This window comes from Tachyglossus aculeatus, chromosome X1 (genome assembly GCF_015852505.1).
Source record: "Tachyglossus aculeatus isolate mTacAcu1 chromosome X1, mTacAcu1.pri, whole genome shotgun sequence".
In the NCBI taxonomy this organism is placed as follows: domain Eukaryota; kingdom Metazoa; phylum Chordata; class Mammalia; order Monotremata; family Tachyglossidae; genus Tachyglossus; species Tachyglossus aculeatus.
Genome location: NC_052101.1, coordinates 16277937 through 16304806, shown reverse-complemented (window position 1 = coordinate 16304806; position 26870 = coordinate 16277937). Strand labels below are relative to the sequence as shown.

The 26870-nt window shown below is 46.9% G+C and overlaps 2 protein-coding genes across 2 annotated transcripts in view; both read right to left on the bottom strand.

Annotated features, from left to right (window-relative positions):
- Positions 1 to 2813, bottom strand: part of LOC119919841 (xanthine dehydrogenase/oxidase-like) — a 57714-nt gene extending 54901 nt beyond the window's left edge. Inside the window, exon 1 of the mRNA XM_038740591.1 lies at positions 2706 to 2813. The gene's annotated coding sequence lies outside the window, so the exon portion shown is untranslated. The remainder of the gene's footprint in view (positions 1 to 2705) is intronic.
- A 7487-nt stretch (positions 2814 to 10300) lies between these two features.
- Positions 10301 to 26870, bottom strand: part of LOC119950115 (xanthine dehydrogenase/oxidase-like) — a 49490-nt gene continuing 32920 nt past the window's right edge. Inside the window, exons 26-36 of the mRNA XM_038772114.1 lie at positions 26633 to 26778; positions 25266 to 25347; positions 24265 to 24360; positions 22662 to 22790; positions 21127 to 21201; positions 18325 to 18377; positions 17015 to 17108; positions 13532 to 13597; positions 11778 to 11966; positions 11215 to 11391; positions 10301 to 10584 (exon numbers count right to left, since the gene is read on the bottom strand). Of these exons, the coding sequence (XP_038628042.1) occupies positions 10534 to 10584; positions 11215 to 11391; positions 11778 to 11966; positions 13532 to 13597; positions 17015 to 17108; positions 18325 to 18377; positions 21127 to 21201; positions 22662 to 22790; positions 24265 to 24360; positions 25266 to 25347; positions 26633 to 26778 (1158 nt within the window). The 3' untranslated portion in view covers positions 10301 to 10533. The remainder of the gene's footprint in view (positions 10585 to 11214; positions 11392 to 11777; positions 11967 to 13531; positions 13598 to 17014; positions 17109 to 18324; positions 18378 to 21126; positions 21202 to 22661; positions 22791 to 24264; positions 24361 to 25265; positions 25348 to 26632; positions 26779 to 26870) is intronic.

The following is a 26870-nucleotide window of genomic DNA, read 5'->3' as shown; positions in this document are numbered from 1 at the left end:
TTCACACAGCAGCCAAGTAGCAAAGTCAATATTAGAACCCACTTTATGCTGACTCTCAGACCCATGGCTCTATAATAATAATATAATAATAATAATGATAATGAGCTCTACCCATCAGAATGCAATGCTTCAAGATTTCTACCAAGATTCGCTCTTCAGAGCTTGCTGTAATCCACTGTTACCTCTGTCTTTATCTGTCTGTCCCCATCTTGACAATGAGCCCCAAGTGACACAGGCCCTCAGCACAGGGTGTGGCATACAGTAAGCGTTAACCAAAACCACAATTATCACCGTTATTACCAGAATAAAAAGACAACCAGAACGCATGCGTGGTTCCTCGGAAATTGAAGGGGACCCTTGTGATCAAACCTCCCAGGCTCAAGGGGCTCTTTCTACACAAGTTTTCAAACGGCAGGCAGGGTTGTCTTGCCAAGAAGTTAGGCAGAGAGATGGCCTCAAGTTAGCCCGCCCTACTCTCACCTAGGAAGGTTTAGCCCTTCGCAGCAGCTAAAGAAGCAGCCGGTGGAAACTCCCTAGATAAATTAAATTAATTGCACAGATGGCATTATCTGTCGCTTTCTGGTGGAAGAGAGGGAATTATACAGAAGCATTTAGGAAAAGTCCCTGTCTCCTCTGAATGGACAAGAGGAGCAGTGTCGCTTAGTGGATAGAACACAGGCCTGGGAATCAGAAGGACCTGAGTTCTAATCTTAGAGAAGCAGCATGGCTCAGTGGAAAGAGCCTGGGCTTTGGAGTCAGAGGTCATGGGTTCAAATCCCGGCTCTGCCAATTGTCAGCTGTGTGACTCTGGGACTCTCATTTCCTATCATTATCAGTGTCATTGCTGTGGTGTATCAAGGGAGAGAAGTGGTCTAAAATAGTGTAGTTCCGAAACCGGGCTGGAGTTTCTCATTTGAGCCTCCTTTCTAGTGGGTGGACTCTCAGGTGAACTCTCAATTCTATTGGTGTTGCCCAGCTGCTAGGAGAGGCCGGTTTTTCCCACCCCTGCTATGGGTGAGCGAGTGTGCACTCTGCAACTTCAGCCCTTTGATACCGGTTCAACTATCCTCCCACAGAAAACCATGTCCCACAGCTCTGAGGTAAACAGGCCAGGCTGTTAGTAACCTGAAAAGTGAAACAAAAAAAGGCCTAGTCTTAACTGACATTTTAGACCCCAAAATGTCTTGTGTTTGGGAGAATACAAAAGTCAAAAGAAAAGTGTGTCTGTCCTCAGAGAACATAAGCACTTAGTACAGTGCTCTGCACACAGTAAGCACTCAATGCCATCATCATTATTATTATTATTATTATTATTGGCAGAGCCGGGATTTGAACCTATGACCTCTGACTCCAAAGCCGGTGCTTTGGAGCTATATAGCAAAAGAGTAATAAATATGTACAAATAGAATAATCCAGCACTTAGAGCAGTGCTTTGCACATAGTAAGTGCTTAATAAATGCCAGCATCATTATTATTATTAATTGGCAGAGCCGGGATTTGAACCTATGACCTCTGATTCCAAAGCCGGTGCTTTGGAGCTATATATTACAGCTATATAGCTACAGAGTAATAAATATGTACAAATACAATAATCCAGCACTTAGAGCATTCATTCATTGTCGTATTTATTAAGCATTTACCGTGTGCAAAGCACTGTACTAAGCGCTTGGGAAGTCCAAGTTGACAACATCTAGAGACGGTCCCTACCCAACAGTGGGCTCACAGTCTAGAAGGGGGAGACAGACAACAAAACAAAACAAAACATGTATGCACCGATTTGTACAAATACAATTGTACAATCTGTAGATGTACAAATAGAATAATCCAGTGCTTAGAGCATTCGTTCATTCAATCGTATTTATTAAGTGCTTATTGTGTGCAGAGCACTGTACTAAGCGCTTGGGAAGTCTAAGTTGGCAACATCTAGAGACAGCCCCTACCCAAAAGCGGGCTCACAGGCTAGAAGGGGGAGACGGACAACAAAACAAAACATGTGTGCACGCATTTGTACAAATACAATTGTACAATCTGTAGCTTTACAAATAGAATAAATCCAGTGCTTAGAGCATTCGTTCATTCAATCGTATTTATTAAGCGCTTATTGTGTGCAGAGCACTGTACTAAGCGCTTGGGAAGTCCAAGTTGGCAACATCTAGAGACAGCCCCTACCCAACAGTGGGCTCACAGTCTAGAAGGGGGAGACGGACAACAAAACAAAACATGTGTGCACGCATTTGTACAAATAGAACTGTACAATCTGTAGACGTACAAATAGAATAATCCACTGTTTAGAGCATTCGTTCATTCAATCGTATTTATTAAGCGCTTATTGTGTGCAGGGCACTGTACTAAGCGCTTGGGAAGTCCAAGTTGGCAACATCTAGAGACAGCCCCTACCCAACAGCGGGCTCACAGGCTAGAAGGGGGAGACGGACTACAAAACAAAACGTGTGCACGCATTTGTACAATCTGTAGATGTGCAAATAGAATATGTACAAATGCGTGCACACGTTTTGTTTTGTTGTCCGTACAATCGCTGGATATCTGTAGATGTACAAATAGAATAATCCAGCGATTAGAACAGTGCTTTGCACGGAGTAAGCGCTTAATAAATGCCATCATTAGATCTGTACAAATCTAGATAAGTGATGCGGAGGAGGGAAGGGGAGAGGGAGGAAGGGGGACACGTTGGGAGAGACACTCACCCGTCCCGCGGCCCTGTTCTCAACGTGCTGGTCCTAACTGCAGAGTGGACGTCTGGGGGTCTTGGGCAGAGATGGACCCCAGCTGGCCGGACTACTGCGGGGAATGTGTGTGTGCCCACGGGCTATTTTAAGGCTAAATGTTAACTCGTGACCGCGGGCGGAGCTTGAAATTGAGGGCGGGGGAATTCCAGCCCCTCCATCCCAAACAGGCCCATTGACAGCCCGAGTCGGAAACACAGAAGGTGCCAATCAAATCGGGGATGGGGGGGGGGGGGGGGGGGGGGGGAGGGCAGAGATGGAATAAACTTGGATTGATTCAGTGCTCCAGCGCTTCGAACAGGGCTTTGCACATAGTAAGCGCTTAATCACTGCCATCATTTTTAAAAATTTAAATTTTTAAAAATGCCACTTGTAGACTGTGAGCCCACTGTTAGGTAGGGACTGTATATGTTGCCAACTTGTACTTCCCAAGCGCTTAGTACAGTGCTCTGCACCCAGGAAGCGCTCAATAAATACGATTGATTGATCATTAAATCTGTACAAGTCTAGACAAGTGCTGTAGGGGAGGAAGGGGGACACGTTGGGGGAGACGCTCACCCGTCCTACTGCACAGTGGACGTCTGGGGGTCTTGGGCAGTGATGGACCCCCAGCTGGCCGGACTGCTGCGGGGGATGTGCCCCCCACGGGTTCTTTTAAGGCCAAATGTTAACTCGTGACCGCGGGCGGAGCTTTTAATTGAGGGCGGGGAATTCCCGCCCCTCCATCCTAAACAGGCCCATTGACAGCCCGAGCCGGGAACACAGAAAGTGCCAATCAAATCGGGGATGGAGGAGGGGGGGAGGGCAGAGATGGGATAAACTTGGATTGATTCATTTATTCAATCGTATTTATTGAGCGCTTCCTGGGTGCAGAGCACTGGACTGAGCGCTTGGGAAGTACAAGTTGGCAACAGATAGAGACAGCAGCGGGCTCACAGTCTAGAAGGGGGAGCCGGACAACAAAACGAAACATACTATGTCGGAGAAGCAGCGTGGCTCAGTGGAAGAGAGCCCGGCCTTTGGAGTCAGTGGTCATGGGTTCAAATCCCGGCTCTGTCAGCTGTGTGACTTTGGGCAAGTCGCTTCACTTCTCTGGGCCTCAGTTCCCCCATCTGGAAGATGGGGATTGATTGTGAGCCCCCTGTGGGACAACCTAATCACCTTGTATCCCCCCAGCGCTTAGAACGGTGCTTTGCACATAGTAAAGGCTTAATAAATGCCATTATTATTATTATTATACTAACAAAATAGACTAAATATTACAAATAAAATAAATGAATAGAGTAATGAATCCTTACAAATATATATATATATATATATATTTGTATAATTTATATACTTATATACTTATAAATTATACTTATACTTATTATATAATTTATATAATATATTTATAATATATATATATATATATGTAGGTGCTGTGGGGAGGGGAAGGAGGTAAGGCCGGGGGGATGGGGAGGGAGAGGAGGGGGAGAGGAGGGAGGGGGCTCAGTCTGGATTCATTCATTCAATCGTATTTATTGAGCGCTTCCAGAATTCAGTGCTCCAGCGCTTAGAACAGTGCTTTGCACATAGTAAGCTCTTAACAAATACCATCATTATCATTATTTATTCATTCACTCTATCATTCATTCATCCAATCGTATTTATTGAGCGCTTGCTGGATGCAGAGCACTGGACTAAGCGCTTGGGAAGTACAAGTTGTACAAGTACAAGTGCTTAGTCCAGTGCTCTGCACCCAGTAGGCGCTCAATGAATACGATTGAATGAATGAATCCAGACGGAGCCCCCTCCCTCCTCTCATTAATTCATTCAATCGTATTTATTGAGCGCTTACTGTGTGCAGAGCCCTGGACTAAGCGCTTGGGAAGTACAAGTTGGCAACATATAGAGACGGTCCCTACCCAACAGTGGGCCCACAGTCTCCCTCCTCCCCCTCCCCCTCTCCATCCCCCCCCCCCCCACCTTACCTCCTTCCCCTCCCCACAGCACCTGTATATATGTTTGTTCAGATTTATTACTCTATTTATTCATTTTATTTGTACATATTTAGTCTATTTTATTTTGTTAGTATGTTTTGTTTTGTTGTCTGTCTCCCCCTTCTAGACTGTGAGCCCGCTGTTGGGTAGGGACCGTCTCTATCTGTTGCCAACTTGTACTTCCCAAGCGCTTAGTACAGTGCTCTGCACACAGGAAGCGCTCAATAAATACGAGTGAATGAATGAACATTTAGAGAGGGTCTCTACCCAACGTAGGGGTCACAGTCTAGAAGGGGGAGAGCGGATTTATTGAGCGCTTCCTGGGTGCAGAGCACTGGACTAAGCTCTTGGAAAATACAATTCGGCAACAAATAGAGACAATCCCTAACCCACAACAGGCTCACATTCATTCATTCATTCAATCGTATTTATTGTGTTTTATATAAAATTTATTCTGCATGGCCAATTGAATTATTTAATGGTTTAGGCCAGAGGCGACGGATATTTAACATCTGTGCTCCTAGGCCATTCCAAGCTTCTGGCCTCAGTTTATAATAGTAATAATGAATCAAAATAATCATTTATCACTTACTGTGTGCAGAACACTGTACTAAGCGCTTGGGAAGTACAAGTTGGCAACATATAGAGATAGTCCCTACCCAACAGTGGGCTCACGGGCTCAAAGGGGGAGACAGATGACAAAACAAAGCAAGTAGACAGGATAAAGGAAGCAGCGTGGCTCAGTGGGAAGAGCACGGACTTGGGAGTCAGAGGTCATGGGTTCTAATCCCGGCTCCGCCCACTGTCAGCTGTGTGACTTTGGGCAAGTCATTTCACTTCTCTGTGCCTCAGTTCCCTCATCTGTAAAATGGGGATTAAGACTGTGAGCCCCCGTGGGACAACCTGATCACCTTCTATCAACCCCAGCACTTAGAACAATGCTTGGCACATAATGATGGCATTTATTAAACACTTACTATGTAAGTGTAAACACTTACTAAGCGCTTAAGAAATACCATTATTATGATTATTATTATTATTATTCCTCCTGTGTAGGGAGAGCACATGGTGAGAGCTAGCGGCCCTGTGACGTGCATGGGTAATGGAATAATAATAATAATAACGGTACTTGTTAAACACTTACTACATGCCAAGCATTGTTCTAAGTGCTGGGGGGATACAAGGTGATCAGGTCGTCCCACATGAGGCTCGCAGTCTTCATCCCCATTTTACAGATGAGGCAACTGAGGCCCAGAGAAGTTAAGTGACTTGCCCAAAGTCACAGAGCTGACAAGTGGCAGAGCCGGAATTAGAACACATGACCTCTGACTCCCAAGCCCGGGCTCTTTCCACTGAGCCACACTGCTTGTGAAGCCCCACGTGGGACAGTCTAATTACCTTGTAACCACCCCAGCGCTTAGAACAGTGCTTCGCACATAGTAAACACTTAACAAATGCCATCATTATTATTATTTTATACTGAGGCCAGAAGCTGGAATGGCCCAGGAGCACAGGTGATAAATATCTGTCCCTCTGGCCTAAACCATTAAATAATTCAATTGGCCATGTGGAGTAAATTTTATGTAAAACTCAAGCTTTCCGTCCCCAGCCTCTCCCGAATGAAGCCGTCCCCGGGCGACGGGTGAAATAAATGGCGATGAGGATGGGTCGGCGATAGGCGACAGAGAACCGAGAGGGCTGTTTCAATTCCTCGTGGATCAGGGATGGGAAATCCCAAGATGGGACAGCCGTTGAGTGGTGGACCACCAGGAGGATCTGGCCAGTCTGGTGAGGGAGTTTTGGGATTGGCGGCACCTCCCTTCCTTCCTTGTCCATCCAAGCCCGCACACTCCAATCCTGGGCCTCCTTCTCTCCTGTCCCGCTGTCGACCCCTGACCCTCTTCCTACCTCTGGCCTGGAATGCCCTCCCTCCTCACATCCACCAAACTAGCTCTCTTCCTCCCTTCAAAGCCCTGAGAGCTCACCTCCTCCAGGAGGCCTTCCCAGACTGAGCCCCCTCCTTCCTCTCCCCCGCTTTCCCCTCCCCATCCTCCCCGCCTTACCTGCTTCTCCTCCCCACAGCACCTGTATATATGTATATATGTTTGTACGTATTTATTACTCTATTTTATGTGTACATATTTATTCTATTTATTTTATTTTGTTAATATGTTTTGTTTTGTTCTCTGTCTCCCCCTTCTAGACTGTGAGCCCACTGTTGGGTAGGGGTTGTCTCTATATGTTGCCAACTTGTACTTCCCAAGCGCTTAGTACAGTGCTCTGCACACAGTAAGTGCTCAATAAATACGATTGAATGAATGAATGAATTAACAAATACCATTATTATTATTATTATGAGCGTGTTCCTCCCATCAGGGAAGCTCTAATATTACTAATCAGTCACATTCCTCCAGAAAGGGAAGTTCAATTCATTGCGCCTAAATAACTGAATAATTCAATTCGCCTTGCAGAATAAATTTTATATAAAACTCAGGCTTTCCGTCCCCGGCCTCGCTCTGTCTCCCTCGCTGCGCCGATTCCCGAACAAAGCACCCCGGGCGGCGGATGACAACTGGTAAGTAGCATGGCCTAGTGGAAAGACCATGGGTCTGAGAGTCATGGGACTGGGATTCTAATCTCCTGGACTGTGAGCCCACTCTTGGGTAGGGACCATCTCTATATGTTGCCAACTTGTACTTCCCAAGCACTTAGTACAGTGCTCTGCACACAGTAAGCACTCAATAAATACGACTGAATGAATTTTCCTGCTGTGTGACCTCACGTAAATCATTTAATTTCTCTGGGGCTCAGTTTCCTCATCTACAAAGTGGGATTCAATACTTGCTCTTCCTTCCTACTTAGACTGTGAGCCTCATGTGGGTCAAAGACTGTCTACGATCTGATTATGTCCACCCAAATGCTTGAGTGCTTGAGACATAGTAAGCATTTAACAAACTCCACAGTTATTATCATTATCATCATCATTGCTATTATTATGTAAGTTGCCAAAGGTCACACAGCAGGCAGGTATTGGGTACCGGGATTAGAATCAAGATCCACGCTCTTTCTACTAGGCTAAGCTTCTTCTTTGCTTTGCTCTTTGCCCTCTTCTCCAAACATCCGCTCCTCTGCCACTAACCTCCTCACTGTGCCTCGTTCTCACCTGTCCCGCGGTCGACCCCTGACCCACGTCCTCCCTCTGGCCTGGAATGCCCTCCCTCTGCATATCCGCGGAACTAGCTCTCTTCCTCCCTTCAAAGCCCTACTGAGAACTCACCTACTCCGGGAGGCCTTCCCAGACTGAGCCCACCTTTTTCCTCTCCTCCTCCTCCCCTCCCCATGGCCCCCCTACCCTACTCCCTTCCCCTTCCCCCCAGCACTTGTGTATATTTGTACATATCTTTTACCCTTTCTTTTGTGTATATATTTATTACTCTATTTTATTAATGATGTGTATATAGCTATAATTCTATTTAATCAGATGGTATTGATGCCCATTTGTTTTGTTCTGTTGTCTGTCTCCCCCTTCTAGACTGTGAGCCCGTTGTTGGGTAGGGACTGTCTCCATATGTTGATGATTTGTACTTCCCAAGCACTTAGTACAGTGTTTTGCACACAGTAAGCATTCAGTAAATACAACTGAATGAAGGAAGAGTTCAGAGGTTTTGGTAAGGTGTCCTCATGCATATGAAATGTCAAGTGACATTAAAGTGCCTGTCTCCCCCACTAGATAGCAAGCTCTTTGAGGGCAGGGAGCAAATCTTCTAACTGTAACACGCCCAAGCTCCTAGGCCAGTTCTCTGCCCTCACAGAAGGTGCTCAATACATACTATTGAATAATCAATGGATTGGGCACCCAATCCCTGCTAAGCTCCTCACTGGTTGAGGATTGCAGAACTCCATTCTGGTTTCCAGTCCCAACACCAAATGTTCCTCTTCATGCCTTCATTGGTAAATGAAGGAATGTCCCTCCCAACCCAGAGTGCTGCCTGGGTTTGGGATGGCACAGCCCTTCCCCATCCTTAGACCCAAGGCCCCAATCCCCCAAATGGACTCGAGCTTCCTTTAAAATTTGGAGATTGTTCATTAACAGAACCCCAGACCAGTGGCCCTCCTTCCCTGTCCTTACCACCCCAAACCAAAATGCACATCAGTGACAAACTCCATATATTAAGACACAGGAACGTGGTTCTTCAGTTAGTATGGGCTCAGCAATCCTGCCCTTTATTCACAATCTAAAACCCACACACCAAATTCAGCCCTCCACAGTCCATGTAAATCCAGCTCATAAAAGAAGGCCATCTGCACACACAGGATCTTCTCAGTTTCACAAAACTTTGATGAATAGCCAACATGAATCCCCATTCCCCTACTGCTACCTATCCTCCACCCCCAGTCTCCTAAAAATCCCCAGATTTACTAGGTTCAGATATCACTCACCCCATTTAGTCTCCTCCAAATGCCGTAAAAGTTCCCACAATCCATTAAGAGCACAGATCACAGGACACACTCCACCTTCCTCTGGGAGGACCAGACCTCTGGGATGTTGGAACTCAAATTTGCCCTAGGGGTTAGGAAGACTAAGAACTGAGATGAAGAGTACAACAGTCAAGTTGTCCCTTGGGTGGTCCTTTGGAATTCAGGCAGAGGCATTATTGAGCTGATCCCCACTTCGCATTAGCTCCAGACTGCTCCCATCTCCTTTTCTTCCTGCTTTCTACTTCACAGGACAGTTTCTGGCCCTGGTGAAATTGGCTGGCTCTGCTTGGGGGTCTGGCTCCCTGCTTTGCATGCTGTAGTTGTGGTATAGGTGCAGCATTCTTCTACAGGAATGACCTACTGCTACTGCTACCTTCAAGTAGAGGACAATAGACCAGGAGACCACAGCTGAGCAGACTGCAGGTCAGTATTCGGACTGGAACATTCCGGCGGCTTATGGTGAGTGAGCTGACAGTGGGTACTCCCTCATGGACCTAATCTTCTTTGCTGGGGTTGGAATTTCCACCAATCTTGATCAACAAGGATTGGCTTCATTGTTCTCTTGCCTCGTAATTGACACTTCTGGACAAGATGGATGCAGGAGCAGTCCAAGAGACCATGACAGCATAGGTGGAGACAGTATGGGTAGAGCTATACCTCTCCAGCCCAAATTCCTACAATTGGCTTAGAAATTCCTGCTCCTGCTCTTCCCCAGTTTCCCATTAGGCTCCTGCTGCTGACTGTCTTGAGGGGGATACCTGCTCTGAAAGCTGTCATATTGCCTAACTGGGCATCTGTGAGCCCCATGTGGGACAGGGACTGTGTCCAACCTGATTAACTTGTATTTATCTCGTGTTAAGAACAGTGCGTGGCATATAGTAAGCCTTTAACAAAAGCTATCAATGCTTGGACCAGTGAGCATGGCAGTCATTTGGATACTAGAAAAGGGATACTAGGAAAGGAAGGATACTAGAAAAGTCATGGAAGTGAAAAAGCTTGTTGTGAGCAGGGAATGTGTCAACCGATTCCGTTGTACTCTCCCATGGGCTTAGTATAGTGCTCTGCACACAGTAAGCGCTCAACAAATACCACTGATTGATTGATTGATTGACAGGATTTGATGACAGACTGAATATGTGGGTTGAATAAGAGAGATGAGAGTCGGTCATGTAACATAATCAGGGGACGATGTTTCTCCTTGAGCTAAATAAGTTTGGTTTAGTGCTGCTGGGCTGCAAGGGTTAAAGTAAATAGCCAGGTTTGATGGATTAGATCTTAAAGCAGTAGGTGCTATCAGCTGAGCGAAAATTTGGCCCTGGACTTTCCTTTCAGACTCTGACAGACCACGGCGTATAATCGGAGGACTCTTCAGGGCGAAGCTGGAAGGAAAAGCATAGAATGAGCTTGGAATAGATGGAATGCTAATGCAATGATACTGATCCTTGTCCATGAAGCAGTTCATGGTAGCAAACAACTCTCCAACCAGCTTTAAGTCAAGCAATTGGGATAGAGAAATGTTGCTGACTCCCATTTCCTTTGTGGAGAAAATCTCTCACTCTTCAGAAACACAGTAGCTCCCCTCAGGGACAAAGGTCAAATCAAAAACAATGGATTATTATCCATTCCTCATTCTGTCGCCACTTCAAAGCCAATCTCAGCCTGTGGGGTAGCCTCAATACCATTCCGTTCCCATGCTGGTTAGGCGCCCATTCTGAAAATATTCCCTGTGGATTTGTGGATCTGTGGCACCAAGACAGCACAGGAAAATAAAGGCAACACCAAGTGATGGCTCCATTTGAAGAACCGACAAGCAGTTGCTTCCCAAAGATACGGCTCCTATGGACCCCTGCTATCCCAACATTACATTAAGACAGCCTCTGCCACTAAACCAGTGGTCGAAAAACATGACAGTAGTATTTTAAACTATTGAACATTGGCTTTGTTTCTCGAGGTGGAAACCCAAACCCACTAGACAGGCCGGTCCAGGGCCGGGGCCGCAGGGGACGTACCATAGCGCTGAACCTGTCCACGCAGGCGTTGCGGATCCTCTCCGGGGTGGCCGGGCTGTCCAGTTGGAAAAGTGGGTCCAGTTTCCTCTCTGATTGCTGGGCTCGGGCTGCACCAATGGCATCCTTGATGGCGAAGAAGACAGAGGCGGAGAGGAAGAAGGGCGGCTCCCCGACAGCCTGGGCAAACAGATGGAAAACAGGGGCCAGAAATGTGGCAAAGTCCATCGTGGACTGAAACCTTAACTTTCCCCGCTCTTCCCCTCGATACAATCCAACTGGGTAAGTGGCCCCCAGAGAGTCTGAACTGTGAGGAGAAACGGGCAGCATGAACTGTTGTGGACAATCCAGGGGTCAGGATGAGTTCAGCTGTCAGCTCTGTGAAGCACCACTGCTCCAAGAATGTTCTCCTGTGGCTGAATTTTGAGCTCCTCCCGGGGTCTCTGGGAATCAACCACATGGCTGGAGCAGCACCACGATATACTCCAAAAGGAGCAGCCCCTATCAACCTCTCTAACCCCGCCGCAGTAGTTTGCCACTCCAGATGGGCAGACCCACATCTGTACCTTGGATGCAAAGATGGCTTTATGGTTAGGGCAGTCCCGGAGCAGAGACACGTTGAGCTTGGCGGGGATGTCACCAAAACCAGGTATCTTGTAGGTGCTGGGGCCTTGGGTCAGCAGGCTCCCCTTGGGGGAGTAACACAGCTCCTCCAGGGTATAGAGCCCAAGGCCCTGGACGAAGGCCCCCTCCACCTGCAGGAGTCACATCATACAAACCATCATCTGCAGCCTCCTGGGGCCCCTTTCCGCAGTAGCAACGACCCCAAGATCCAGTGAGAAGGGAGGCGTTCAGTGACACCACAGATATTCTCAATCTGGATGAGGGCCATTTCTGTTTGTTCTGATTCCAGAAGGAGCCTATTACCTCTATCACTTGGTAGGAGAGAAAAAACCTGGGAAACCTCAAGAATCAATCATATTTATTGAGCACTTATATTGTGCAGAATACTGTACTAAGAGCTTGGGAGTGTACAATATAACAGAGTTGGTAACCATATTCCCTGCTCACTAGGGAGGGGAGTTTGCAGTCGAGAAAGTTACCAAAAGACCCTGGTTCTGGGTTTTGTTTCTGTTATATGGGACGGCAGCCCCTTTAAAATTTCAGCATTTCAAAACAATGAATGTGGGAACTTATTTATCCTTTCTCAGCCACACTAAGAGTAAACCAGCTTCCTTCTTCAATGATCCTTTATACTTATTGCAACCTCTCAGGTAACATCATGGAGAGAGATCTTGTGTGGAAAGGAGAATGGGTAATTTTATGAGGAATCCTTGGCCGATACACATCTCCCAAGTTGAGGCAGCCTGAATGCTGATGTGTATCATGCAACCACTTTGCCTGACCAAAACTTTTCCAGAAGGAGAAGAAATGTTGTGGACTCCGGTCATGAGATACTGGATTCATACTTTTTCAGGGTCATAAAGTCTCTGATAGTGGGTGATGATGATGAGGATTACTCATATTTGTTAAGCCCTTACTAAGTGCCAAGTTCTGTGCTAAATGCTGGGGTAGTACAATATTATCAGATCAAAGAGTCCCTGTCTCCTCACATGAGGCTCACAATCTAAAGGGGAAAGAGAACAGACAGTTAATCCTTATTTTACAGATGAGGAAACAGATACAGAGAAGTCAGGTGAATTTCCTAAGGGCAATGCAATCAATCTATGGCAATCTATTAAGCACTTCATAATTTTTTTGTTTGGTACTTTCATTCAATCTCATTTATTGAGCACTTACTGTAGACAGAGCACTGTGCTAAGCTCTTGGGAAAGTACAATACAACAATAAACCAACAGATTCCCTGCCCACAATGAGCTTACGGTGCGTAATATGTGCTAAGCACTGGAAGAGATTAAAAAATAATCAGGTAGGACACAGTCTCTGTCCCGCATATGACGTACAATTTAAGTAGACGGGAGTATGATTTAATCCCCATTTTATAGATAAGGTAACAGGCACAGAGAAGTTAAATGGCCTGCCTAAGGTAGGTAAGGGTATGCTTTGGAGCAGAGGCAAGGTGGGGTGTGACATTTAGGTGGCGGCAAGTATGCGGAGAGGTTCTGTATGTTTGATGCTAACCAATGGAGTTGTGATCCGGCAGAGGACCGGGGGCGTTCTTTCTCGGTGAAATTGTCAACAAAAATCATCTGCCCTGGCCGGTTGATTCGGGGTTCAATGCAACCCTCCATACAGGGGTGATCAGGGACGGGAACGTTGAGGCAGGCCCACCCAGCCCACCCTCCCCCTCGTTCCTTACCTGCCCAATATCTATGGCCGGGTTCAGACTGGTGCCCACATCCATGACAATGTCCGTACGGATGTTCTGAAAAGAAAAGCCAGATTTTACGATCAAGAAGATTAATATGTCCTCCCTCCTACTTACAGTGTGAGCCCCATGCAGGACAGGGACTGTGTCTGACTTAATTAACTTGTTTCTAACCCAGTGCTTAGAAGAGTGTTAGACACATAGTAAGCACTTAACTGATACCATAAAAAAGGAAAGTCAGCAACAATAATAATAATAATTATGATAATAATAATAATTAAGCAAGTACTGTGCTAAACACTGGGGTTAGAAGGTAATCGGTTCCAACTCAGTCCTGGCTCAGTGGAAAGAGCACGGGCTTTGGAGTCAGAGGTCATGGGTTCAAATCCCAACTCGGCCAACTGTCAGCTGTGTGACTTTGGGCAAGTCACAACTTCTCTGTGCCTCAGTTACCTCATCTGTAAAATGGGGATTAAAACTGTGAGCCCCCCCCGTGGGACAACCTGATCACCTTGTACCCCTCCAGCGCTTAAAACAGTGCTTTGCACATAGTAAGCGCTTAATAAATACCATCATCATCATCATCGTTATTATTATTATATGAGGCTCACAATTTAATGGAGATGGAGAGCAGGTATTTCATCCCCATTTTACCAATGTAGAAACTGAGGCACTGAGAAGTCACTTGTCCAGGGTCATACAGCAGGCACTTGGTGGGGTCAGGATTAGAATCTAGGTCCCTGACTCCGAAGCCTGTGCTCTTTCCACTCTACCCATGCTGCCTCTCCAAAAGTATTGAGTTGGTTCTTGACATGGCAGCTTCAAAAAGCAGTGTGGTCTAGTGGAAAGACCGTGGGCCTGGGAGTCAGAAGGACCTGGGTTCTAATCCCGGCTCTGCCACTTGTCTGCTGTGTGACCTTGGTCAAGTCCCTTCACTTCTCTGTGCCTCATTCATTCATTCACTCAGATTTATTGAGAGCTTACTGTGTGCAGAGCACTGTACTGAGAGCTTGGGAGTGTACAATATAACAATAAACAGACACATCCCCCACCCACAATGGGTGTATAGACTCAGCTACCTTATCTGTAAAATGGGGATTAAGACTATGAGTCCCTTGTGGAACAGCTGATTTCAGTGTGGCTCTTTCCACTGAGCCTGGGCTTGGGGGAGGATGTGGGCTGGGGGTATATATGTTTGTGCATATTTGTTACTCCATTTATTTATTTATTTTACTTGTACATATCTATTCTATTTATTTTATTTTGTTAGTATGTTTGGCTTTGTTCTCTGTCTCCCCCTTTTGGACTGTGAGCCCACTGTTGGGTAGGGACTGTCTCCATATGTTGCCAACTTGTACTTCCCAAGCACTTGGTACAGTGCTCTGCACACAGTAAGCGCTCAATAAATACGATTGATGATGATGGGACAGGCAAGAACGAGGCCCAATGAGGAGATTAGAGGGGGCAGAGGAGCGGAGGGTGTGGGCTGAACTGGAGAAGGACAGAAGGGAGGTGAGGGAGGAGGGGGTGAGGGGATGGACAGCCTTGAAGCCGAGAGTGAGGAGTTTTTGCATAGGTTGACAGGCAGCCACTGAAGGCAGATCTTGATGCCTGCAGCCTGGGCTTGATTGGAACCAATGGGAATGAGAATAGGCAGACCAGACCAGACCAGCCCCAGACTCACCATTACAGCAACAGCAAATCCTGTGGCTGGGGCTGCAGGCATCCAATTTATATTCCCATTTAGCAGGGTTTTTAGGGAAGCCTAGGTAATATTCTGAGGCGCACGATAGGATGTTCTTACTGCATTACTTTCTTGTTATCTCCACCATGCACCGTGTACCCAGAGCCCGGCCCTGGGATTGTGTGCTCATAATAATAATAATAGAGTACTAGTTAAGAGCTTATTATGTTCCAGGCACTGTACTGAGTGCTGGGATAGATACAAGCTAACAGGTTGGACACAGTCCATGTCCACATAGGGCTCATAACTGAAATCCCCATTTTACAGATGATAACAGAGGCAAGAGAGGTGATTTAATAATAATAATAATAATAATAATAATAATGGCATTTATTAAGCACTTACTATGTGCAAAGCACTGCTCTAAGCGCTGGGGAGGTTACAAGGTGATCAGGTTGTCCCACGGGGGGCTCACAGTCTTAATCCCCATTTTACAGATGAGGGAACTGAGGCCCAGAGAAGTTAAGTGACTTGTCCAAAGTCACACAGCTGACAATTGGCGGAGCCAAGATTTGAACCCATGACCCCTGACTCCACTGAGCCACGCTGCCCAAGGTCACACAGCAGACACGGGGTGGAGCCAGTACTAGAACCCAGGTCCGTCTGATCCCCAGGCCTGTGATCTATCCACTAAGCCACACATCTTCTTTAATGCAGGGCTCCATCCCTGATCCACTCTCGCTGGAGTGTGTGGGATGGGAGTGGTGGGGAAACAGCAGTTTTCAAGCCTCGGAGCCTCTTTGAAAGCCAAAGTGTAGCTCTCCTGAAAGACACACTGTGCATCTGTCCACTTCCCAGCTGGGCTTTGCCCCCCACTCCTAGGCCAAGTGGTCCTCCGAGCTGGATTTCCCCACCACCCGTCACTGTCATGTCGGGGGGGGAGTTTCAGCTATGAACAAGGCGAAGCACTGGCAGTGAGTGGCTGGGAGAGAGAAGGGCCTGGGTAATGTTACTCATCAATCAATAGTATTTGAGTGCAGACTGGCAGAGCACTATACTAAGCTCTGCCAGATTAAGCACTTGGGGGACTACACTGAAGTAACCATGATCCCTGCTCTCAAGGACCATTTCTCACCCTTCTTCTCTCTCCCAGCCCAATGCCATTCACCAGCATGGCCATCCTGATTTGTAAACTTTCCAAGAACAAACGTGCCATTTCACACTTTCTCACCAGCTGCACCTGGGTGACACTTTCCAGGAAATGGCAGCCACATCTGGGTGAAACTTTCCAGGAAAATGGCAGCTTCAGGGTACTTCAGGGCAGCTTCTCTTTCCTGCTTTAATCCAGAAATCTCCAGCAGTTTGAGACATACTTGCTAGGTACTAATGGATACCTAGGTTAAGTAGCATCGCTAGAGAAGCAGCATGGCTCAGGGGAAAAGAGCACAGGCTTTGGAGTCAGAGGTCATGGGTTCAAATCCCGGCTCTGCCAATTGTCAGCTGTGTGACTCTGGGCAGCAAGTCACTTAATTTCTCTGGGCCTCAATTCCCTCATCTGTAAAATGGGGATTAAGACCGTTTACCCCCCGTGGGACAACCTGATCACCCTGTAACCTCCCCAGTGCTTAAAACAGTGCTCTGCACATAGTAAGCGCTTAATAAAATGCTATTATTATTATCATCATCATCATCGCTATATACCACATCATTGTCTCTTTACCAGGCCTACAATTTCCTAACAACTCATCTTTCCGGTCCTTTCCCAACAAGAACCATCCCAACAGGCTTACCTTGTGTTCACCTGTCAAGCAGTCGATCTCCACTTCAGAGCAAGCCGTGCCAAAGTTGAAGTAGAAAATGGGATTCTCCGAGGTGATCTCAAAGCTGTAGCCCAGGTTAGGAGTCACATAGGGAGGATGGAGAGAAAGAAAAAAGAAAGAGAACTCAGGGCACAATTTAAAAAGATGAAAATACCTGAATGTCAGTCAGATCCAGCCTATCTACTCAAAAGGACCGTTGGAAGGCACAATTCGGCCAGTTCAGCAGGATGTTCCCATCTCTCAGAAGTGGTAGATGAGTCATTCATTTATTTGTTCATTCATCTTTATTGAGCATTTACTGTGTGCAAAGCACTGTACTAAGCACTTGGGAGAGTACAATACACAATAATCAGCCCACAATGAGCTTACAGTCTGTACTGGGACAGACATTAATATAAATACCTAAATAAATAAATAACAGAGACTGTGAGTCCATTGCTGGGCAGGGATTGTCTCTATTTGTTGCCTAATTGAACTTTCCAAGCACTTAGTACAGTGCTCTGCACACAGTAAGCACTCAATAAATACGATTGAATGAATGAATGAATATGTACATAAGCGCTGTGGGGTTGGGATGGAGGATCAATAAAGGGAGCAAGTCAGGGCGACGCAGAAGGGAATAGGAGAAGAGGAAACAAGGGCTTAGTCAGGGAAGACCTCTTTTGCCCTACAACCCCAAAGTTCCTGAAATTCTTTGTTTTGAGCATTCATCAATTCTCAGGAAAACTTGGGGTGCCAAGTCAGGGCATTTTAAAATTATAATTGTGGTTTTTAAGAGCTTACTATGTGTCAAGCACTGTACTAAGCACTGGGGCAGATACAAGATAATCAGGTCCCACATGGGCTCACAGTCTGAGTAGGGTGAAGAACAGGCATTGAACCCCCATTTTTGCAGATGAGGGAACTGAGGCTCAGGAAAAATTCAGTGACTTGCCAAAGGTCACACAGCAGACAGTTTGCAGAGCTGAGATTAGAACCCAGGTCCTCTGACTGCCAGACTCGTGCTCTTTCCACTAGGCCACACTGCTTCCCATTGAAGAGAAGACACGGGATCTCTGTAAGGTCACTTCAGATGCCTATAGCACTTCACAGGGGCCCAGGTCAGGGACAATCGGAGGGTCGATCACCACTACAACGAGCCTATTTCCAAAGTTCGAGGGCTCCCAGGGGATCCCCAGGAAGAAATCAAACTGCAAATGCTCAGGATCGGCACAGATAGCATTAATGTTTCCCCCAAGCCCTGGGCATGATAGACCTGGGATGAGTCACTCCACACTCACTTGTAAAATCCTGTCGCTGACAAGCTCACAGGAGCCATGTAGGCGGCGTTCACCTGAGGGAGAGAGAGCATGCTTACATAGGCTTCTATAAGCTCCTTGTGGGCAAGGATCGTCTATTCCTCCTCTACTGTAGTTACTGAATGCTTCCTGTGTGCAGAGCACTGTATGAAATGCTTGGGAGAGTACAACATAACAGAGTTGGTACAGATGTCTCCTGCCCACAACAAGTCTACAGTATCGAACTTTCCCAAGTGCTTAGTACAATACTCTGCACATAGTAAGCGCTCAATAAATACCATTAACTGGAGAAACTAAAGCATTCTGGAACCCGACTAGAAACCAGCACTGGGTCCTGCCTCCAGAACAGGGCAGCTGTTCAGCCACATCTCTCCCTGGGACCAGGTCAGCATCACATCATCCCTGGAAAACTGTCCAGACCGACAGTCACATGGCAGGGACAGCAGCTAATGGTATTCCTCGACATAATAATAATAATGGCATTTATTAAGCGCTTACTGTGTGCAAAGCACTGTTCTAAGCACTGGGGAGGTTACAAGGTGATCAGGTTGTCCCACGGGGAGCTCATAGTCTTAATCCTCATTTTATAGATGAGGTGACAGGCACAGAGAAGTTAAGTGACTTGCCCAAAGTCACACAGCTGACAATTGGCGGAGCTGGGCTTTGAACCCATGACCTCTGACTCCAAAGCCCGGGTTCTTTCCACTGAGCCATGCTGCTTCTCAAAACACTGTTCTAAGCGCTGGGGGGGATACAAGGTGATCAGGTTGTCCCATTTGGGGCTCACAGTCTTAATCCCCATTTTACAGATGAGGTAACTGAGGCACAGAGAAGTTAAGTGCCTGCCCAAGGTCACACAGCTGACAAGTGGTGGAGCCGGGATTCGAACCCATGACCTCTGACCTCCAAGCTCGTGCTCTTTCCACTGAGCCACGCTGCTTCCACAGTTTAAAATGCTCTCGTCAACCATCCATCGAGAGTCGAAAGGACTTGGGAGAAGGAATCAGCAGCGGGGTAACTGACAGCAGATTTGGTCTAAGTGAAGTCTTGTGGGGCAGGTCTGTGAGGAAGAGGGCAATGTTCATGACTGGTTCCCTTGTCCTTCCTCTCTAATCCAGGCTCTATACTCCCACAACCTCTCTTTCCCCCTGTCCCTCTTCTCCTTCTCTCTCGCACCCTTCGCCTCTGTGCCCCTCTCCCCTTTACATCCATTCCCTCCCCATCAACCCCTACTTGCTCTGAGTCCCTTCCACTGTGCTTCACACACACTCTGTGAGATATTCTTGCTTTTTTTTAATAGCATTTGTTAAGCACTTACTATGTTCCAGGCACTTTACTGAGCGCTGGAATGGACATAAGCTAATCAGGTTCCACATATAGTCCATTTCCCACATAAGGCTCACAACCTTAATCCCATTTTACAGATGAGGTAGCTGAGGCCCAGAGAAATGAAGTGACTTGCCCAAGGACACACAATAGACATGTGGTGGAGCTAGAATTAGAACCCAGGTCCTTGTGATTCCCAGGCCCGAGTTCTATCCATTAGGCTAAGCTGCTTCTTCTACATTCTGTAGAACCAGTTATCATTGTTATGGATTTTGTTAAGCATTTACTATGTCTCAAATACTGTTCTAATCACTGGAGTAGATAAAAGTTAATTAGGTTGGACACATTCAGGAGAAACAGGAACAAGGAGCAGAGCTGGGGTAGGTGTCTCTTTCTATCAAGCATCATGGGGCAGGGATTGTCCCTCTTTATTGCTGTATTGTACTTTCCAAGGGCTTAGTACAGTGCTCTGCACACAGTAAGAGCTCAATAAATATGATTGAATGAACGAATGAATGATAGAGAGCATTCATTCATTCATTCAAGCATATTTATTGAGCGCTTACTGTGTGCAGAGCACTGTACAAAGCTCTTGGGAAGTACAAGTTGGCAACATATAGACATGGTCCCTACCCTACAGCGGGCTCTCAGTCTAGAAGGGGAAGACAGACAACAAAAAAACATATTAACAAAATAAAATAAATAGAATAAATATGTACAAGTAAAATAAATAGAGTAATAAATATGTACCAACATATATGCAGATATACAGGTGCTGTGGGGAGGGGAAGGAGGTAAGGCAGGGGATAGGGAGGGGGAGGAGGGGAAGAGGAAGGAGGGGGCTCAGTCTGGGAAGGCCTCCTCAGAGAAGCAGCATGGCATAGGGAGTCAGAAGGTCATGGATTCTAATCCCGGCTCCACCATTTGTCTGCTGTGTGACCTTGGGCAAGTCACTTCACTTTTCTGAGCCTCAGTTACTTCATCTGTGAAATGGGGATTGAGACTGTGAGACCCACATGGGACCGGGACGGTGTCCAACTCAATTTGCCTGTATCCACCCCAGTGCTTAGTACAGTGACTGTCATATATTAAGTGCTTAATACCATCAGTGTTATTATCAATCAATGGTATTTATTGAGCAGTTACTAGGTGCAGAGCTCTGTTCTAACCTCTTGGGAGAGTACAATACAGCAGAGTTGGTAGACACTAAATCCCTCCCTGCAAGCTTCCATTCATTCAATTGTATTTATTGAGCACTCACTGTGTGCAGAGCACTGTACTAAGCGCTTGGGAAGTCCAAGTTGGCAACATATAGAGACGGTCCCTACCCAACAGCGGGCTCACAGTCTAGAAAACTTCCACTTACCTGCCTCTCTGTTGAAAGTCTGAATAATAATTATGAGAAGGAAAAATGATTCTCCCCTTCCAGTGGTGACCAGATGTGAAAGAGGAACTCACCCATTCTTCCCAAGAGCCCTTGGGGTTTTTCTCCTTGAACGGCTTCAGCCTTTGCAGAATGGTTTGACACGCAGCCTAAGAGGGAAACACAGCAGCAGATGGATCACTGACTTCCCTCCCAAGGCCAAGGCAGAACTTATCTAGGCAAACGGAAGCAGTGAAACTGCCAATGCAATCAGTACCGTCCTGCCAATACTGCCACAGCACGTATCAAAGACTGAGCGGAACAGAGAGCAGAACGGAGCGTGTGGGCCCTCACCGACTAGGGCACTGAGAAGAGAGGTAAGAAAATCACTCACTCCTCTCTGCTCCTTCACCACTCATCCTCTAATCCACCCTTCTTTAGAAATCATCTTCTTTTACACTCACCTGGTTCTGCAATCCTCATCCATACTGTTGCCTCAGCTTCCTCTTCTCTCCTATCCACTGGCATTGTCCCCCGATCTCTCACACTTCCTCTCCATGCCCTTCCGCCTCCCTCGTCCTGTCTCTCCCCGATCTTTGCCCCTCCCCTCATCGTCCCCTATGTAGCCCCTATAGCACTCTCTCCCCTCCTGCTCTGCTTTCCTCTCCTCCCCTCCCACTTTGTTTCTCCGTACCTCACCCTTCACTCTGCGCTCCCCTCACTCTCTGCTCTGCAGCCTCTTGCTCTCCACTTCCCTCACTCCCTACATCCTCTACACCTTCATCTCGCTCTCCCTACTGGCTCTTGAGCTCCTTCTTTCTCCTCCCCTACCACTTTGCCCCCACCCCCCTCGCTCTGCTCCCCCTTGCTCTCCCTTTCCTGCTGTCACTCTTCCCCCATCCCCCTCCCCCCCAGGTGCTCAGACTCAGACAGAGATCCTAGAGCTGTTGACGCTGCAGATGGTTCCCATGGGCTACTTCACTAAAGTTCCTTCCTTGTCAAGGAGGAGTGGGGTCCCATGTCACCTGCAGGTGCTTGTCTCCACCAACACAGTCTTAATACTTCACAAAAGTACTTAATACTTAGCCACTTGTCTGCCACGTGACCTTAGGCAAGTCATTTAACTTGTCTATGGCTCAGTTACCTCATCTGTAAAGTAGGGATTAATACTGAAAGCCCCACGTGGGACATGGACTGTGTCCTACCTCATAAACTTGTGTCTACCACACGACTTAGTATAATGTCTGGCACATAAGTGCTTAACAACTACCATTTAAAATATTGAGTTCCAGGGACCAGAAACGATATTTGTACCACCACGTAGTTAGGTAGAGGCAGGGCAGGAGTTAATATGGTTTCAGGAGGACCAGCTGTAGATTCTGGTGAAGTCTACTGAACTTCTGGTATAGGATCAGTCGTTTCCATGGCCATGAGACCAGATATTTGCTCTCATTTTCCCCTCCTCCTCCCATTTTTCCAACAGGAACTAAAGATGGCAAGGATCCCTGAATTCTTTAACCTTGCAACTGGACCTGATGGAAGAGTCTGAGGAGCAGGTACATGGGGAGATCCTCACACCCTACAAGACCAGGCCGGCCCAGACAGCTGGGCTTCTCAGCCGTGTCCATACCTGGATGGCCATCCCATTGATGTCCGCGCTGACGGAGGCGGCCGTCGGGGAGGTGTTGGGCACCGTTCTGGTGCTCGTCTCACAGGTGTAGATCTTGGACATCGGAATTCCCAGGACTCTGTTGGCCACCTGCAGGACAGGAAGGGCCCGGATGTCTCGGGATGCAATCAATCAAATGACAATACTTATTGAGCACCTATTGCACACAGAGGATACTACAACAGAGTTTGTAGGAATGGTCTCTACCCTTGAGGTGCTCACAATCTAGTGGAAAACGTGGATGTTAAAATTATTTAGAGCCACGAGGAAGGAGAGTGGGGTATGGGAGGTTCTGAATACTTGAGTGCTCAGGTGGTGAGAAGTGCTGAAGTAGCAGCAGTGAAGGAGATTAGAAATTAATCCAGAAAGACTTCCTGGAAAAATCTGACTTCAGCAGAAGGGCTTTGAGGACAGAGAATTATGGTGAGTCAGATTTTAGTGGACAGAGAGAGGAGGGCAGGAGAAATGGGAATGAGGCATAGTGGGGAGGGCAGCGTGAGAAAAACAAAACAGTGTAAGCTTGGATGGAGTAGGAGAAGCACTAAATTCCCTTGCCCCCTCCTACCTCACCTCACTACTCTCATACTACTATCCAGCCAGCACACTTTGCTCCTGAAATGCTAACCTTTTCACTGTACCTCACACTCACCTATCTTGCCACCTACCTCTTGCCCACGTCTTTCCTCTGGCCTGGAGCACCCTCCCTTTTCATATCTGACAGAAAATTACCCCTCTTTAAAGCCTTATTGGAGGCACCTCTCCTCCAGAAGGCCTTCTCTCACTAAACCCTTTTTTCCTCTTTCTTCCACTCCCCTGACTTGCTTCCTATATTCATTCCCCTTCCTGGCCCCCAGCACAGAGAAGCAGTGTGGCCAGAGAAGCAGCGTGGCTCCGTGGAAAGAGCCCGGGCTTGGGGGTCCGAGGGCACGGATTCAAATCCCGGCTCCACCACTTGTCAGCTGTGTGACCTTGGGCAAGTCATTTAACTTCTCTGAGCCTCAGTTCCCTCATCTGTAAAATGGGGATTAAGACTGTGAACCCCACGTGGGACAACCTGATCACCTTGTATCCCCCCCAGCGCTTAGAACAGTGCTTCACACATAGCAAGTGCTTAACAAATGCCATCATTATTAGTATATCCATAATCCATTTATTTATATGAATACCTGTTTCCTCCTCTAGACTGTAACCTCATTTTGGGTAGGGAATGTGTCCATCACATTATTATATTGTACTCTCCCAAGTGCTTAGTACAGTGCTCTGAACACGGTAAGCACTCAATAAATATAACAGACTGACTGATTGGGATAAGAGTGTGGATAAAGTGAAAGGAGGAGAGCTGATTGAGTGGTTAACAGCAGCACAGAGCAGGGCTACCCCTGCCATTTCTTCTCCAGCAGCCTCTGTCCCTTCAGACCAGCTCGAAAACACTGATAGGAGCAAAAAAAAGCATCTGAATGGTGTTGGGTGGCATCGTTCACCAGCAAAAATAGTGTTACCTTTGGACTAGCGATGGGGTGGCAGATGGCGAATTGGCACTCAAGACTTTTCTGGGGCTGCTTACCTGGATCATCTTGGTGTAAAGTCCTTGGCCCATCTCAACCCCACCGTGGGTAAGAAGCACCGAACCATCCGTGTACACGTGCACCAGAGCACCACCCTGTGAGAAGAGAGTTGGACCTCCCCAGTGCCATCACAAAAGAGCTAGGACATCCCAGCCCCCAACAGCATGGTGTCCAATCGAGCCCCCTAATTTAGATCAGCCAAGCCCTTTCCTCCTCCGTCTGGCCTGGAACTCCTTCCCCATGCATTTGCAATAGACCATGGCCCTTCCTACCTTCAAACACTTTTTAACAGTACATCTCCCCCAATGGGCCTTCTCCAATTAAGTTGGGTTTTTTTAATGGTATTTGCTAAGCTATACGCCAGCCACTGGGGTAGATAGAAGCTAATCAGCTTCCATAACCCACATGAGGCTCACAGTAATAATAATAATGATGATGATGATGGTATTCGTTAAGCGCTTACTATGTGCAAAGCACTGTTCTAAGCACGGGGGAGGTTACAAGGTAATCAGGTTGTCCCATGGAGGGCTCACAGTTTTAATCCCCATTTTACAGATGAGGTAACTGAGGCATAGAGAAGTTAAGGGACTTGCCCAAAGTCACACAACTGATAGCTGGCGGAGCTGGGATTTGAACCCATGACCTCTGACTCCAAAGCCCGTGCTCTTCCACTGAGCCATGCTGCTTCTACTCATCTCCATCTTACAGATGAGGTAACTGAGGCACAGAGATGTTTAGTGACTTGTCCAAAGTCACAGAGCAGTCAGGTGGTGCAGCCAGGATTACAAACTTAGTCCATGAACTCCCAGCCCTGTGCTTTTTTCACTAGGCCACACTGCTTTTCTCAGATGGGCCCCCTGCACACTAAGGCTCTGGGAGAATTTTCAAGGTTGTCCCCATTGAATTGCAAACCTGAATACCCAACGGGGACACACACACACACACACACACAAACCCAGCCCATCTTGAAGACTATCCCAGGGAAAACCTGAGCAATTACCTGGTTTAGGAAGGAAGGTTCGTAGCCGGGCCCAAATTTGTTGGGAATTATGGCCAATCCTCTCTTCTTCCAACGATTCTCCCTGAGGAAAGTCAGCACCATTACTAGGAAAACCTCTCTTTTTCATCAGGTCTTTTGACCTAAAACCCAGGCCACAGTCTTGATGAACACCAGACACACAGACACACCCATCCCTCCCCTCTGTTCATTTCCAAAGATGACAGAGAGATCCAATCAGTGAATGGATAGGGCTGCAAAGGGGTGCCTGGAGGTGAAGTCTGTCCTTTGTCACACTGATGTTTTTGAACTTATAATGCCTATCGCTGTTTTCAAATCTGCCTCAGGTCTCCCTATATTCCCAAAGCCTCTGCCCAAATAGAACACCCCCTGCCCTGATTATCTCACACCAGGCACATCTGTTTGCTAGGCTTCTCTACATCTTCAAACATCTGTCTCTACTTGCAAACACCCTCGCCATTCTGGAAGTGTTGTGAGGAAAAACCAACAAGATTTGGCGACAGACTGAATATGGGTATAGAAAAAGGAGGCATCAGTAATAATACCCATGTTATGGGCTTCGGAGACTTAGAAGATGGTGGTGTTTTCTACTGTGTATGGAAAATTAGGTGGAGGAAAGCATTTGAAAGAGGTGAGTAGTTTGACTTTAAATATATTGTACTTCTAGACTGTGAGCACGTTGTTGGGTAGGGACCATCTCTATATGTTGCCAATTTGTACTCCCAAGGGCTTAGTACAGTGCTCTGCACACAGCACTCAATAAATATGTTTGAATGAATGAATGAATACTTGAGGTACACATGAGGAACAGTTGCTTTTGATTCTGAAAACTTCAAACTCTTCAAAAATATTTTGAGCCCTTCGAGGGACAGGGGCTATATCTAATTCCCAAATGGGTATTCATTCATTCATTCAATCAATCGCATTTATTGAGCAATTCCTGTGTGCACTGAACTTAGCACTGAACTAAGCGCTTGGGAAGTACAAGTTGGCAACATATAGAGACGGTCCCTACCCAACATCGGGCTCACAGTCTAGGAGGGGGAGACACAACAAAACAAAACATGTGGACAGGTGTCAAAATCGTCAGAACAAATAGAATTAAAATAGAATCATTTACTACAGTGCTCACCATTACTACTACCATTATTACTACTACTACAACAACTGCTACTGCTGCTGCTACTACTTTTACTATTGAAAATTGACAAGATGGGTCCTCTTGACAGTCACCTCCAAACCACAGAACCCTCCCAAAGCACGATAGGTGCCTCACAACCCAAAAACCAAGATATTTTGTCCTTCTTCCTCCATCTCTAAACATCCCCTCCTTGTCCCCTCCTGCTGACCTGTTAAACTTCTCAACCTCCATCCGCCTGGCATGGTACTGGGAGCTCTCCAGGCATTCAGACCAGCACCGGGACAGTGTGGAACCCTCCAGTTTCTGGTTGAAGTGAGTCAGGTCTCCATCCTCGTACATGTTCAACCTCCGCACCTGCCCCAAGGCGGACAGAACAATGACTGCCAAGCCCTATCTCCACCAAACTGACCAAGCTGCCCTGCTCTTCCCTCAGAGGAAGGAAGTCA